Source organism: Protopterus annectens, chromosome 3.part0 (assembly GCF_019279795.1).
Source record: "Protopterus annectens isolate FY-2018-M chromosome 3.part0, PAN1.0, whole genome shotgun sequence".
In the NCBI taxonomy this organism is placed as follows: domain Eukaryota; kingdom Metazoa; phylum Chordata; order Ceratodontiformes; family Protopteridae; genus Protopterus; species Protopterus annectens.
Genome location: NC_056731.1, coordinates 1,118,688,854 through 1,118,703,092, shown reverse-complemented (window position 1 = coordinate 1,118,703,092; position 14,239 = coordinate 1,118,688,854). Strand labels below are relative to the sequence as shown.

The following is a 14,239-nucleotide window of genomic DNA, read 5'->3' as shown; positions in this document are numbered from 1 at the left end:
CAGTTGGATACACACCATATCTTGTTTGAGAAAGAGAGCAAGACATACGCTCAAAGCTGCATAGGTCTCCTTTGAAGATTCAGACACTTCCAAAGCTTTGTACCGAAAGGATGAAAAACCTATGAAAGAAAAGAACATCCAGAAGTATGTAATTAAAATAACACATGAAGAATTACATTTGCTCGATATAATCTACAAAATAAGCTTTGATGATAACATTTTTGACAAACAAGCCAGTATTGCATACTTGCCTCTCAACCTCTTACAGCAAGAAATCAAGACAAAGCCACATATAAAAGTGGACAAGGGCCCAAACATAGGGACAACTTTTAAATTTTGCTCTTACAAACTTAGATATTTGATAGAATAATACATATTGCAGTAGCATGAATTTTCTGAAGGGTATGAAGTCAAACTCAGATCTCTGTCATTATTCTCTCTTTCTCTCTCTCTCCAATCTTTAATGATTTGCCTCTAATTTGCCAGAAAACCGCAATTTTATGAAAAACAGACCAGAAATATGAGGCAAAGATCTAGACATTCTGCGAAAATCTGTACAGATGAGAGGTCTGCATAGCAAAAACTAGTAGTACAATTTATCGATTTCAGGAGGTTTGGCGGTGTACACAGCAGTGCCTGTGGCAAAGTAAAAGTAAGCCCAAGCACTCCTACATAATGTAAACATGCATGTGTGTAGCTGGTTATTCAATGTGCTGAGTGTATGTGCACAAGCAGCAATCCTCTTATCATAATGAATTGTCTTTCAAGCTGTTACTTGGCCCCATGCGAACTTCTTTAAAGAATATAACACACAAAAAAGTACAACTGGCAATGAGAATTTAAATATCCAGCTATGAATGATTTAAACCTATGGATTCATAGTCAACATATATACAAAGAAATGAGCAATTTCTATTGTGAACAACATTCTCTGAGGAAATGTGCCAAAATTACTCACTGATGTATATGTGTCCATACACAGTTTACTGTGATAGCCTGTTTCAGGCTCCAGTGATATGGATATATTAGTACATAGACTACATAGATTGTTTGGATTTCAGGCTCCAAAACTTAAAGATAAATCTTATGATTAGATCTATACATTGGAAAAAAATGCTCCTAAGTGCAGAATGACTTTAACAACTACAAATGGAAGTGTAAATTTGAAACTGAACTCTGAATTTCTATGAACTATTTAGAAATGAGATTTAAAATGACATTTGCAGTGCTGTTTGCCAGAGGACAGTGCTTTCAAGATCAGCTTTAACGCTTTACAATGTATCTATGATTGTTTGCAGCATGAAGCTGGAAAACAGAGATATGCAACAGCTGGGAAACACAAAGCACAGATTGGTGCTGTATGCAGTCAGAGTACAATTCACTTCTGAAAAAGGTAAAACATTTTGTAACCATTAGAACAAAAGAAATAATACTCCTGAAGTATGTAATTTTAAACAGGCTAAAAGCAACAGCTGTGGAAAAAACAGGTGTATGAACTATCAAGTTACAGTAAACTCCAAAAGAAATAAACATTTAAAATAATTTTTGTGACAAAATACTAAGACAAGTATATGAAAAGTGATACTGAAATACCAAGGCAATCAACAAGTTCTCTTAAAGATAAAATTGTGTCTTTTTTTATAATGTTAAAAGGACTGGACAGTGTCTATTATATCTGAATGAATATTTCATACACTACCTCCTAAGAAATGCTTACAGAATAACACTATGAAGCTTAAAATGTATTAAAGCAGGGTACTGGGTGAAACAATGACTAAAATAAACAAAACAATGTTTGCCATTAATTATGATAAAAGATAAAGAACCAGATTTGTGCAGGATTGGTCGCAAAACCTGACAATAAACTGGCAATAAATTAACTTTGTGAAACTTGAAACTAAGTATGCTGCATGTATACATATCAGTGAAAGAATTGCTTGATATGCATGATGAAGTGTTTTGCACAGCAATGTGTTAAAGTCACTGTTTTGTTGAATCAGGATGTCACACAGGTTCTGCAAACATAGATTGCCATCATTTGCAGTAAAGCAAAACAAATGGGCATCTCCTGCTGTTTCTGCTGGAAAAAGGCATTGAGCAACATGTACCTGGGGTAAATGTAACATGACAATTAATTAAACTGCAAGCACTGAAACATGCCCATTCCCAAGTGATTAACAGTAATGCTGAGTGACCATCATAACATTCCATCTGTGTTGTCCATTATCATTCTTCCTCAACTCTTGGGTACAGACCAGACTCAGCCGTTACTAAAGCTCGTGGTGACCACAAGGCTCTCTAGCTTCTCCCTTACCCATAATGCACCAACTCCTAACATACCTCAGATTGTGTTTGCTGATTTACATAGGTTCACAGGTAGGTACTAGGCTATTGGCCCTAGGGCCTATATAAGCCTAGCCAAAAGGTACCCTGGCTTTTGCCACCCAAGAAAATTATTTTCCTGTGCCCCTGTCAAGCAGAGCCATAGAAGTTATCCCCGGGGTGAATTTCCCATCTCCCATCCAATCATCAAGATTTTTCCTGAAGAGTGTTAATGAGGAGCTTTGTTTGATATAGACAGGTAGTTTGTTCCAGAGTATGGGAAGTCTCTGGTACAGGAATCCATCCCTCAACATGTTCTGTTTATTGTGGTGACAAGGTTTAGGTCTCTAGAGCATGTAGCTCGGAGGGATTGGGATTTCTTTAAGTGGAGCATGTCCAACAGCTCTGGGTTTGACATAGCTTTGTATGTTAGGCAGAGATCACCTCTGAATAGGCGATATGCGACAGAGTAAAGCTGGAGTTTTTTGAAACGGTCTGCGTAGGGCATCTGTTTGAGGCTGGTAATCTTCTTTGTGAGGTATTTCTGTGGACTTTCCAGTTGTTGTAGATGTCTTGTGAGGTACATACCAAAAGGGGCATTGTACTCTATAATGGGTCTAATGAGTTTTGAGTAGAGGGGAACAATAACCTCTTTTTTCCTGAATGAGAAACCTTTTGTGATGAGGTGTGCCATGTAGAAGGATTTCCTGACTACTGTGGCAATGTGATCAAAGTAGAGACTACTGTCCACCTGTGTCCCAAGGTCTCATCACACTTTCGGTGTTAAGTAGACTACCGCCTATGTGGTAGTTCATGGGTACAGAATTTTTACCAAAAGGGATGACAATGCACTTTTTAGCATTGAGCTTGAGACCATGGCTTTGACACCAGGAATCTGTCTCAGTGAGGCCCTTTTGTAGGATGTCCACATCTTTAGGAGTTTTGATTATGACTCCTAGTTTGCAGTCATCTGTGAACTTTGTTAGCCAAAGGCCTTCTGTGTTAGCCTGTACTTCAGAGAAGTAGATACCAAACAGGAGAAAACCTACTGTGGTACTCCACTTGTCACTGGTCTGAAGTTAGATTTAGAGTCTGCTACTTTCACAGTGTGGGTTCTGTCAGTGAGCCAGTTACAACCCATCTTGTGACATAGGGATTTATACCTAGTTTAGTGAGTTTATCTATAATTCCAGAGTGGGGGATGGTGGCAAAAGCCTTGGCGAGATCTAGATAGGCTGCGTGAACCACCTTACCCTCATCTACGGCTTTGGTGACATGTTTAGGAGACATGATCTGCTGTTTACAAACCCGAACTGGGTAGGGTCCAGAGTTTGGAGATTACCAATGTCATTGTAAGTTCCATGATGATACGTTCCACAGCCTTGCAGACCAGGCTCGTCAGGCTAATGGGGCGGTAGTTCCCAGGGTCCGTGGTGACTCACCCTTTGTGGAGTGGGATAACCATTGCTGTGTGCCATTCAGTGGGAAGAAAGCCTGAGGTGAGGCTATGATTGAACATGGTACTTAGGTGGGGTGCTAGTTCGTTGTGTAGTTCATGTAGAATGCAGCCTGGAATGTTGTCAGGTCCCAAGGATGCTGTGTTCTTGGCTTTGGAGAGTGTTTTTTTTTTACCTGTGCAGCCGTGATTACAGGAAGTTTGCATTCTTCCGGGCCCTGTAGGGGATGAGAGAGGGGTAAAGTTAGCACTGAACCTACCTGCCAGGATGTTGGCAATATCAGTTGGTTCTGTATATTTAGTGCCATTGTGCTGTAACTCAAAGCAGATCTGAGTGTTGCCATTGAGATTCTTGACATAGCTATAGAATGCTTTGTGGTTGTCTTTAGAATCAGTGGCGGTTTTGTTTTTGTAACTGGCTTTGGAGGATTTTATGCGGGATCTCAGCTTCTTACTGAGGCTGACCACGGAGTTCCTCCAATCATGAGATTTTACTCTTTTTTGCAACAGTTTCTTTCTTCTGTTATACAGTTTGTTTATGGCAGGGGAGCACCAGACTGGCTTCCTTTTTTTGGAGGATAGTATCTTGGTTCCGTTAGGGATTGCATGATCCATGCACTCGTGTAAGTGCTTATAAAGTGCAATTGTATAGGATTCAGCAGTCGTACCTCTATTGTCTGTCAGCATGGGTGTAGTGAAGTTTGCCACTTCGGTCTTAAGAAGCATAAAGTTGGCTTTGGAGAAACTTTTTACGGTGGTTTCCCTAATGGGGGTTGGGGGTGGGATGTGGATGTCTTAGGTGATTTGCTTGTGGTCGGATCTGACCAACGAGGAATTGACCTCTGGTGTGGAACACCGGTTGCCCATGTTGGTAATGACCAGGTCTAGGATATTGCTGCCCCTGATGGAGGTGTGGATAAGTTGATCCAAGGCATTGGAATTTATGAATTCCAGAAAACGCTGAGCACAAGAGTTGGTACATGAGTAGTTTTCCCAGTTAATGGTGGGTAGTTGAAATCGCCCATTATTAGGGTGTTAGGTTGTACCCTAATATTTACCAGTGCATCAAGAAATGAGCTGTGGGAATCCTGGGGCATGGTGGGAAATCTGTAGCAAGCTACAATTTGTATTGCGGTCTTGCCCAGAGTTAGTTGCACTTAGATAATCTCGGATGCATTATGCTGAGCAACTAGCCTGGAGGTGTGGATATCCTTAATGAATATGGACATGCCTCCACCTACAGTGCTTCGGTCCAGGTTAGGTGGCCAAAAGGTGTGGTATGAATTATAGCCTGGTAATGCAGGGATGCTCTTGCTCTCTGGAGCCTTGATCCAGGTCTCTGTCACTGCACAGATGTTGATGTTCTCCATTTTAAGGAGTGCCTCGAGTGAGTGCATTTTGAGGTTTAGACTTCTAGCATTAAGTAGCATTACCCTCAGATTTTGCTTGCTTGTACCTGTTATGTTGGTGAATTTGTCATTTGAATCTTGCCTAAAAAAGGCACTATAGGGGTGGCAAGAGCCTTAGCCAGTATCTGAAATCCCAAGGGCGACAGGTGCAGGCCATCTCTGGCAAAGCATCATGGTTTGTCGATCATGTCATCCCAGGCAGACAGATACTGGATCCCCTTAGAATGACACCAGAAGCTTAGCCAATTGTTGAAGTCAATTATTTTGTCCTTGTACTGTGGTATCATTATGGGTGATGCCAGTATGCTATTCAGGGCTAGGGTCATACCTGCCTGGGCTACAAGATTGGACAGCTCCTCAATGCCTCTTTTCATGTAGTTCAGGGAGGTACGTCTCAGGTCATGGACAATGACAGAGTCATATTTGTATTTTTGTGGAGTGACCCGAGTGCATGTGTTATATGGCGGATCCTGGCACCTGATAGGCAGCTGACAGTAACTTTCTCCTTCTTTAGCCTGGTGAGTGGAACATCAGTGTGCCTGACTACAGAGTCATCTATGACTAGAGTGTTGAGTACGTTGTTATGTCTTATGGGCTGTGGTTGAGTGGCACACTGAGTTTGTGGGTTATGTGTCATTTAGGTTGTGTTGGGGGGGGGGTGGAGGTTGCTTGTGTTTCTGCTTTGGAGGTACCTGTTGCTTGGGTAGATTTTTTTTGAGAGCCTCCGCGAATGTAGGTGTTTGTTTTGTGTTTCTATGTGTGTGTTTTGGTGGTGCAGGTTTTGAGGGACTATGTGATGAGTGTGGTGTGGTGCAAGTGTTTACCTTCTCCTCTTGACTGTCTAGTCCAGTTTTGGGTGAAGAGAGCTTTGCTTCCAGTTTGGCTATATATGTGCATCTCTTACAGGTTGTAGTGTTGGGTGGTAGGAGGAGAGGGTTGTCTGTGTACATGAGGCAATTGCTGCATTGCCCCAAAATGCTTTGTATGTTAAGCAGAGATCACCTCTGAGTAGGCGATATGCAACGGAGTAAAGCTGGAGTTTTTTGAGATGGTCTGCGTAGGGCATCTGTTTGAGGCCGGTAATCCTCTTTGTGAGGTATTTCTGTGGCCTTTCCAGTTGTTGTAGATGTCTTGTGAGGTACATACCAAAAAGGGCGCTGTACTCTATAATGAGTCTAATGAGTGATGAGTAGAGGGGAACAATGACCTCTTTTTTTTCTGGATGAGAAATGTTTTGTGATGAGGTGTGCCATGTAGAAGGATTTCCTGACTACTGTGGTGATGTGATTATCAAAGGAGAGACTACTGTCCACCTATGTCCCAAGATCTCTTATCACACTTTCGGTGTTAAGTAGACTACCGCCTATGTGGTAGTTCATGGGTACAGAGCTTTTACCAAAGGGGATGACAATGCATTTTTTGGCATTGAGCTTGAGGCCATGGCTTTGACACAAGGCATCTGTCTCAGTGAGGCCCTTTTGTAGGATGTCCACATCGTTAGGAGTTTCGATTATGGCTCCTAGTTTGCAGTCATCTGTGAACTTCGTTAGCCAAAACCTTCTGTGTTGGACTGTACTTCAGAGAAGTAGATACCAAATAGGAGAGGACCCAGGACTGAACCCTGTGGTACTCCACTTGTAACTGGTCTGAAGTCGGATTTGGAGTCTGCTACTTTCACAGTGTGGGTTCTGTCAGTGAGCCAGTTGGCAACCCATCTTCTGACATAGGGATTTATACCTAGTTTAGTGAGTTTATCTATAATTCCAGAGTGGAGGATGGTGTCAAAAGCCTTGGCAAGATCTAGATAGGCTGTGTGAACCACCTTACCCTTGTCTACGGCTTTGGTGCCTGCTTCAAAGAAGTCTATCAGGTTTAGGAGACATGACCTGCCTTTTACAAACCTGAACTGGGTGGGGTCCAGAGTTTGGAGATTTCCAATGTCTTTGTTCCATGATGATACATTCCATGGCCTTGCAGACCAGGCTCGTCAGGCTAATGGGGCAGTAGTTCCCGGGGTCTGTGGTGGTTCCCCCCTTGTGGAGTGGGATAACCGTCGCTGTGCACCATTCAGCAGGCACAAAGCCTGAGGTGAGGCTATGATTGAACATGGTACTTAGGTGGGGTGCCATTTCGTTCTGTAGTTTGTGTAGAACACAGCCTGGGATGTTGTCTGGTCCCATGGATGCTGTGTTCTTGGCTTTGGAGAGTGTGGTTTTTACCTGTGCAGCCATGATTACAGGAACTTTGCATTCTTCCGGTATAGAGATGGGCTCTTTAGGGGGTGAGAGGGGGGTAACTTTGGCACTGAACCTATCTGCCAGGATGTTGGCATTATCAGTTGGGTCTGTATATTTAGTGCCATTGTGCTGTAACTCAGAGCAGATCTGAGTGTTGCCATTGAGATTCTTGACATAGCTATAGAATACTTTGTCTTTAGAATCAGTGGCGATTTTCTTTTCATAACTAGCTTTGGAGGATTTTATCAGGGATCGCAGCTTCTTACTGAGGCTGACCAGGGAGAGCCTGCACTCATGGGATTTTACTCTCTTTTGCAACAGTTTCTTCCTTCTGTTGTACAGTTTGTTTATGGCAGGGGACCACCAGATTGGCTTCCTTTTTTTGGAGGATAGCATCTTGGTTCTGTTTGGGATAGCACAATCCAAGCACTCATGTAAGTGCTTATAAAGTGCAATTGTGTAGGATTCAGTAGTCGTAACTGTATTGTCCATCTACATGGGTGTCATGAAGTTCACCAATTCTGTCTAAAGAAGCATGAAGTTGGCTTTGGAGAAATTTTTTACCATGGTTTTCTTAATGGGGTTGGGGGAAGGATGTGGATATCTAGGAATTAGCTTATGGTCGGATCGGACCAATGAGGTGTTGACTTCAGGTGTGGAACACTGGTCACTCGTGTTGGTAATGACTAGATCTAGGATACTGTTGCCCCTGGTGGGGGTGTGGATAAGTTGATCCAGGGCATTGGAGTTTATGAATTCCAGAAAGCGTTGAGCGAAGGAGTTGGTACACGAGTAGTTTTCCCAGTTAATGGTGGGGTAATTGAAATAGCCCATTATTAGGGTGTTTGGTTGAACCGTAATATTTACCAGTTCATCAAGAAAAGAGGAGTGGGAATCCTGGGGCATGGTGGGTGATCTGCAGCAAGCTACAATTTGGATTGCAGTTTTGCCCAGAGTTAGTTGCACTTGGATAACCTTGGCTGCATTATGCTGAGCAACTAGCCTGGAGGTGTGGATATCCTTAATGAATATGGACACACCTCTGCCTTTGGTGTTCCGGTCCAGGTTACATGGCTGAAAAGTGTGGTACGAGTTATAGCCTGGTAGTGCAGGGGTGCTCTCTGGAGCCTTGAACCAGGTCTCAGTCACTGCACAGATATCAATGTTCTCCATTTTAAGGAGTGCCAAGTGAGTGCATTTTGAAATTTTTACTTCTAGCACTGACTAGCATCACCCTCAGTTTTTGCTTGCCTGTTCCTGTTACGGTGGTGAATTTTTCATTTGAACCTTGCCTAAAAAAAAGGCACTATAGGGGCAGCAAGAACCTTAGCCAGTATCCGGAATCCCAGAGGTGACACGTGCAGGTCATCTCTGGCAAAGCATCGTGGTCGGTCGACCATGTCACCCCAGGCAGACAGATACTGGATCCCTTTAGAATGGCACCAGAAGCTTAGCCAATTGTTGAAGTCAATCATTTTGTCCTTGTATTGCGGCATCATTCTGGGTGATGGCAGAATGCTACTCAGGGCTAGGGTCATACCTGCCTGGGCTACAAGATTGGAGAGCTCTTCCATGTCTCTTTTCATGTAGTCCAGGGAGGTACGTCTCAGGTCGTTCACACAAACATGGACAATGACAGAGTCATATTTGTACTTGATGTGGAGTGACCTGAGTGCGTGGGTTATGTGGTGGATCCTGGCACCCGACAGGCAGCTGACAGTAACCTTCTCCTTGTTTAGCCTGGTGAGTGGGACATCAGTGTGCCTAACTATAGAGTCACCTATGACTAGTGTGTTGGGTATGTTATTTTGCCTTATTGGCTGTGGTTGAGTGGCACACTGAGTCTGCAGGCTAAGTGTCATTTGGGTTGTGTTGGGGGGGTGGAGGTTGCTTGCATTTCTGCTTTGGAGGTCTCTGTTGCTTGGGCAGATTATCATTGAGAGCCTCCGCGAATGTTTTTGTATTTATGTGTGTGGATTTTGGTGGTCTAGACTTAGTGAGACTATTTGATGAGTGTGGTGTGGTGCAAGTGTTTACCTTCTCCTCTTGACTGTCAAGTTTAGTCTTGATTGGAGAGAGCTTTACCTCCAGTTTGGCTAGATAAGTGCATCTCTCACAGGTTCTAGTGTTGGGTGGGTAGGAGGAGAGGGTTGTCTGTGTCCATGAGGCAATTTCTACATTACCCCAAGATGCCCAGATTCATCAGATAGACAGGCGAGAACACTGGGAGCTGACCCTTGGACATGCCTGAATAAAAAACTATTTTCCTCTAGATAAGTGAGGAAAGTGAGTACAAGAGCTGTTTTTCTCTGAGCAAGTGAGGAAAGTAAGTGCCAAACTGTTTTCCTCTAGGTAATGAGGAAGGTTGAGTGCTGTAGTAATTAGTAGGTTATTTAGTGCTTACAAGTTCTGAACAAGTGCTGATCACAAATAAGCAAATTCAAGTGCTAAAACTAAGAATCTGTATCTGGACTAAACTAGTTACAGGAAGGGGGGGAGACAAGTGCAAATGCGGGTTTTTAAATCAGAAAGTTGAGAGAGATGGAAAAAATGCCCAAACGTCCAATAACTACAATTTCTCGGCTAGAACCTCTCCTTATGTGGTAGATAGGTTACCTAGTGCTTACCACTCTCACTGATAAGCTAGGAGGCTTCTCCTTCAACAAAGAAAGCTTGGGGGGCGGGGGCTCAGAAGCTTGCATACAGTCCTGGATACAGCAAATCTGAATCTAGACTACACTAGTTACAGGAAAGGTAATTTAATATAAATATAAATATATATATATATATATATATATATATATATATATATATATATATATATATATATATACAGAAAAGTAGCTAAAACAGCAGTAAAAACAATTCAAATGCAGTGCAAGCTAGCACATGAGTATGTAGCAATGTTAGACCAAACAGTTTAAAAAATGCAATTAAATTAAAAATGACTAAAAACAAGTGCAGGAGGAGTCTATTAGGTAGAATGAGGTAAAGAGATGGGACTGGGGGGAGTGTCCCAGATCAAATCTACAGTGGGGTGGAAAACTGCAAAAGCCTCCAAATTTAACAACACAAGAATAGGGAGAGTGGGTATGGGAAAACCAACACCTTCAGCAGAGATCTGAAAAACTATACAGTGAAGCAAAAAGAACAGTGCACAACTCTGAAGTCAGCCAGCAATGATATAAAATTAGTCAACAACAATTACCAGTACACAACTCTGATGTGCCAGAAAAATATACTCCGCTCTGTATATCTCCAGATAGTTTGAAGTGCACTCTGCCAGGACACAGGAAGGCTCCAGCAATGATATGCAGGTCTATCTATCAAACACATCCAGTTGTACATGCCCAGGAAGGGTAGAATGGACTCAACTGTGACCATTCAAAACTTTGCATGTCAAACTGACTTGCTCAAAATGCTGAGATCCAAAACTGTTCTCCAGTCCCATGTTTTCTTTGGCACTAAAAAGAATCATGAGTAAATTCCAGATTCCATATGGTCTGGTGCGACCTCTTGGATGAATCTTTTTTTCTAGCAGCATTTGTATTTCTAGGGATGATGTTTTCTTCTGACTGGATAGAACACTGGGAATTTTGATTACAGTTGAAGGTGGAAGGGAAAAGGGAATTATACAACTTCTGAAAATAATCCTCTGAACCCAAGTATCTCTTGTTATATATAGCCTGGCTCTCTGGTGCAGGGATAGTTGACCCCTGATTGCCTCCAGAGGTGGACAATCGGGCTGCCTTTCAGGAGCATTGGTAGGGTCTTATCAGAAAAAAAATCTCTGGACCCCTGGTTTTGCGGGCCTCCTCTGCAGTAGGGATGTTGTCACCTATTCCCCCCTCTGCCCCAGAAGAGTATTTTCCAAATGTGTCCTGGAAAGGACACTGGGACTTCCTGAATCACATTTTCTGACCACCGCACTGATTCCTAGAAAAGGATCTTTGAGGAGTCAAAAAATGTATGCTCATGGCAGAGAGGGACTTTCCATCCTTCTCAAACCTGGATAAGGTGTCCTTCGCTTTTGGGCTTCACAATGAACTACTGTCAAAGGGTGCTTTGACAAATGAGGACTTAAAAGGCTCTGCAAAATCACATAAGTGCATCCAGGCATGTCTCCCAATGGATATGCCTGAACCCACTGCCCTTGAGGCACCTTTGGCTGCATGTGAAATAAGTCTCATGGATAAATTCAAAATGGAGTGGAGGGTAGCCATCTGGGAGGCCACAGACAATTGGACCTTAGCAGTAACAGTCTCTGAAAGAGATTTTGAAGTTCCTTGATCAAGTCTCCTTGTAACCTAGTAAAATTTGCCAAATAGTTTAGCAAGGTAAGAAAAAAGGTCACTGATGCATAGACATGTCTCCCAAACCTGGTTATCACCCTAGACTCCCTGTTAGGGGGATGAACTGAAGAACTTTATTCAGTAAGCTCCATCTTGGTGGCCGCCACCATGACCGTGGCATCCACAGGCATCACCTTACTCCAAAATTCCTTCCCAACAGGTGGAGCCAGAATCCAATCTGGTCTCTTAAGGACTAGCTTAACTGAGTCAGACTCCTTTCATGCCTGCCGAGACCAACTCAATGAGCTAGTTGGTGGGCAGAGTAACTGATAAGATAGTTGGGCCAGCTCCAAAGGTCTCCAGAAATAATGATTCCTCAGATGAAGGGTTGCTGGAGGTCCAACCACCTCTCTGCTACAGGATCTTAAGGATGTCTCCAAATGAGATGTCTTCTGGAGGTGATCGTGGGGACCTTTCATCCTCATCAAAATCAGTATCATCAGTGACTGACTTTTGTGCAGAGTCCAAGTATCTCCTCTTACACTTTCTCTGCCTAAGAACTTCCTCTGCGGGATGTTCTGAAGAAATATTGGAAGAGATTGTGAAACCTTGCTGGGTGGTCTGACGGTCTCGAGCTGGCTGTCCCTGTAGCACTGAATGGTGCAACTCCAGGTGCAGACACATTGGGAAACTAGACTGAAGATCTGAGGGGGTTGGATCAGTCAGTCTTGTCTGAACAGAAAATACCCTTTTCACTACCTTGAAGGCAGACCTCTCTGGAAAAAGAGGACAGTGCAGTTATGTACACTTACCATAAATGTAGATTTTCGAGTGTATTCACTGTTGCAGTCATCACACTTGAGCTATCTGCCTGCAGGTTGCCCTCAGTCGGCCCGAATACCAGAGACTTAGTATTTCTGCGTCGGTTACTGTCACTGTAGGACTGTCATCAGGGCGTCAGGGGTATAAAAACAAGCAGACAATGCCATTACATCAGTTTTTCTTGCTCCAAATGTCAGGAGCCCCCAAATAGGGAGCAAAGCTATGGTGGTGTAAAACACCATCAGTAAAAAGTAAATACCAATACCAATACATAGAGAGAAGAGAGAGAGAGAGACAAGGGGGCTGGAGGGAGGGAAACCAGGACTGCAACAGTGAATACACTTGAACATATACATTTATGCTAAGTGTACACAACTGTACTATGTTCTTCGTGTTTCACTGTTGCAGTCATCACACTTGGGTAGATTCCCAAAGCTGAAGAAGGGTGGAGGCAGTCAAGAAGAGTTGGGGCTGGCTAGTATGCCTTGCAGGACTGCTGTAGCAAAACCCGCCCTGGATTTGGAAAAGATAGGCAGGTGGTAATGCTTATTGAAGAGTGCACAGAACTCCATGTAGCAGATTCCAGGATGTCCCTGGTAGGGACTCCCCTGAGGAATGCTGTAGAGGTAGACGTTGCCCTAGTGGAATGTGTTCTGACCCCCTGAGGAGTTGGTTTCCCATGGTGCTTGTAGCAGAAATGGATGCAGTGTGCTATCCATTTGGAAACTGTTTGCTTGGAAATGGCCTTGCCCTCTGCTCCTGGTGTAAAGCTGACTAGTAACTGGTTAGATTTCCTGAAGGGCTTAGTCCGATCCAGGTAGAATCTGAGCTGCCTATGCACATCCAGGGAGTGCAGGATCCTTTCCCCTTTATTTTGAGGATTAGGGAAGAAGGTTGGCAAATGGATAGATTGGTTGAGAGCCACACTGGACACCACTTTAGGCATAAAGGAAGGGTTAGCCCTGAGGGAAACCCTGTCAGCATGGAAAATAATGAAGGGTTCCATACGTGCTTGTAGCTCAGACACTCTTCTAGTTGAGGTGATGGCCAGAAGTAAGGCTGTTTTCCAAGAGAGGAATTTTAACTCGGTAGATGCTGCAGGCTCAAAGGGTGGTAGTGTGAGTTTTTCCAGTACAAAGTTAAGGTCCCAAGCAGGGGTGGGTGCTCTCCTTGGTGGCCTTAAGTCATTTGCCCCTCTCAGGAACTGTTTGATAAGAGGGTGAGAGAAGAGAGGTGGCTCAGTGTTGCAATGAGCCAAAATGGCAGAGGCATGAATCTTAATAGAGGAGAAGGATAGGCCTCTGTGGAGTAGATCTGCTAAGTAATCCAGGATTAGAGGCAGGGAAGGGAGAGACATATCCTCTCCTTTAGACTGAATCCAGGAGCAGTACCTTTTCCACTTATCAGCATAGGATTTCCTTGTACTGGGTCTTCTGGCCTCAAGAATGACGTCCAGCACCTGCTTGCTTAGGCTGGTTACTGGGGGAGATTTCAAGGAATAAGCCAGGCTTCAAGATTTAGGGTTTGCAGTTGCAGATGCAAGATCTGTCCCCCCCCTCCTGAGAGAGCAGGGTTGGGTACTGGTGTAGGTGCCAGGGTGGCACCAGTGACAGGCTGCACAGGAGTGGGTACCAGTGTTGGCGTGGCCAGTCCGGGACAATCAGAATCGTCCTTGGTCTATCCTGTCTTATCTTGAGCAAT

The 14,239-nt window shown here is 43.6% G+C and overlaps 1 protein-coding gene across 1 annotated transcript in view; it reads right to left on the bottom strand.

Moving 5' to 3' along the window:
• The window catches only part of OSBPL1A (oxysterol binding protein like 1A), a gene marked incomplete in the record, with an annotated part of 2,690,541 nt that overhangs the window by 1,146,960 nt on the left and 1,529,342 nt on the right, over positions 1–14,239 (bottom strand). Inside the window, 1 exon segment of the mRNA XM_044065352.1 lies at positions 16–119. Coding sequence (XP_043921287.1) covers positions 16–119 — 104 coding nt within the window.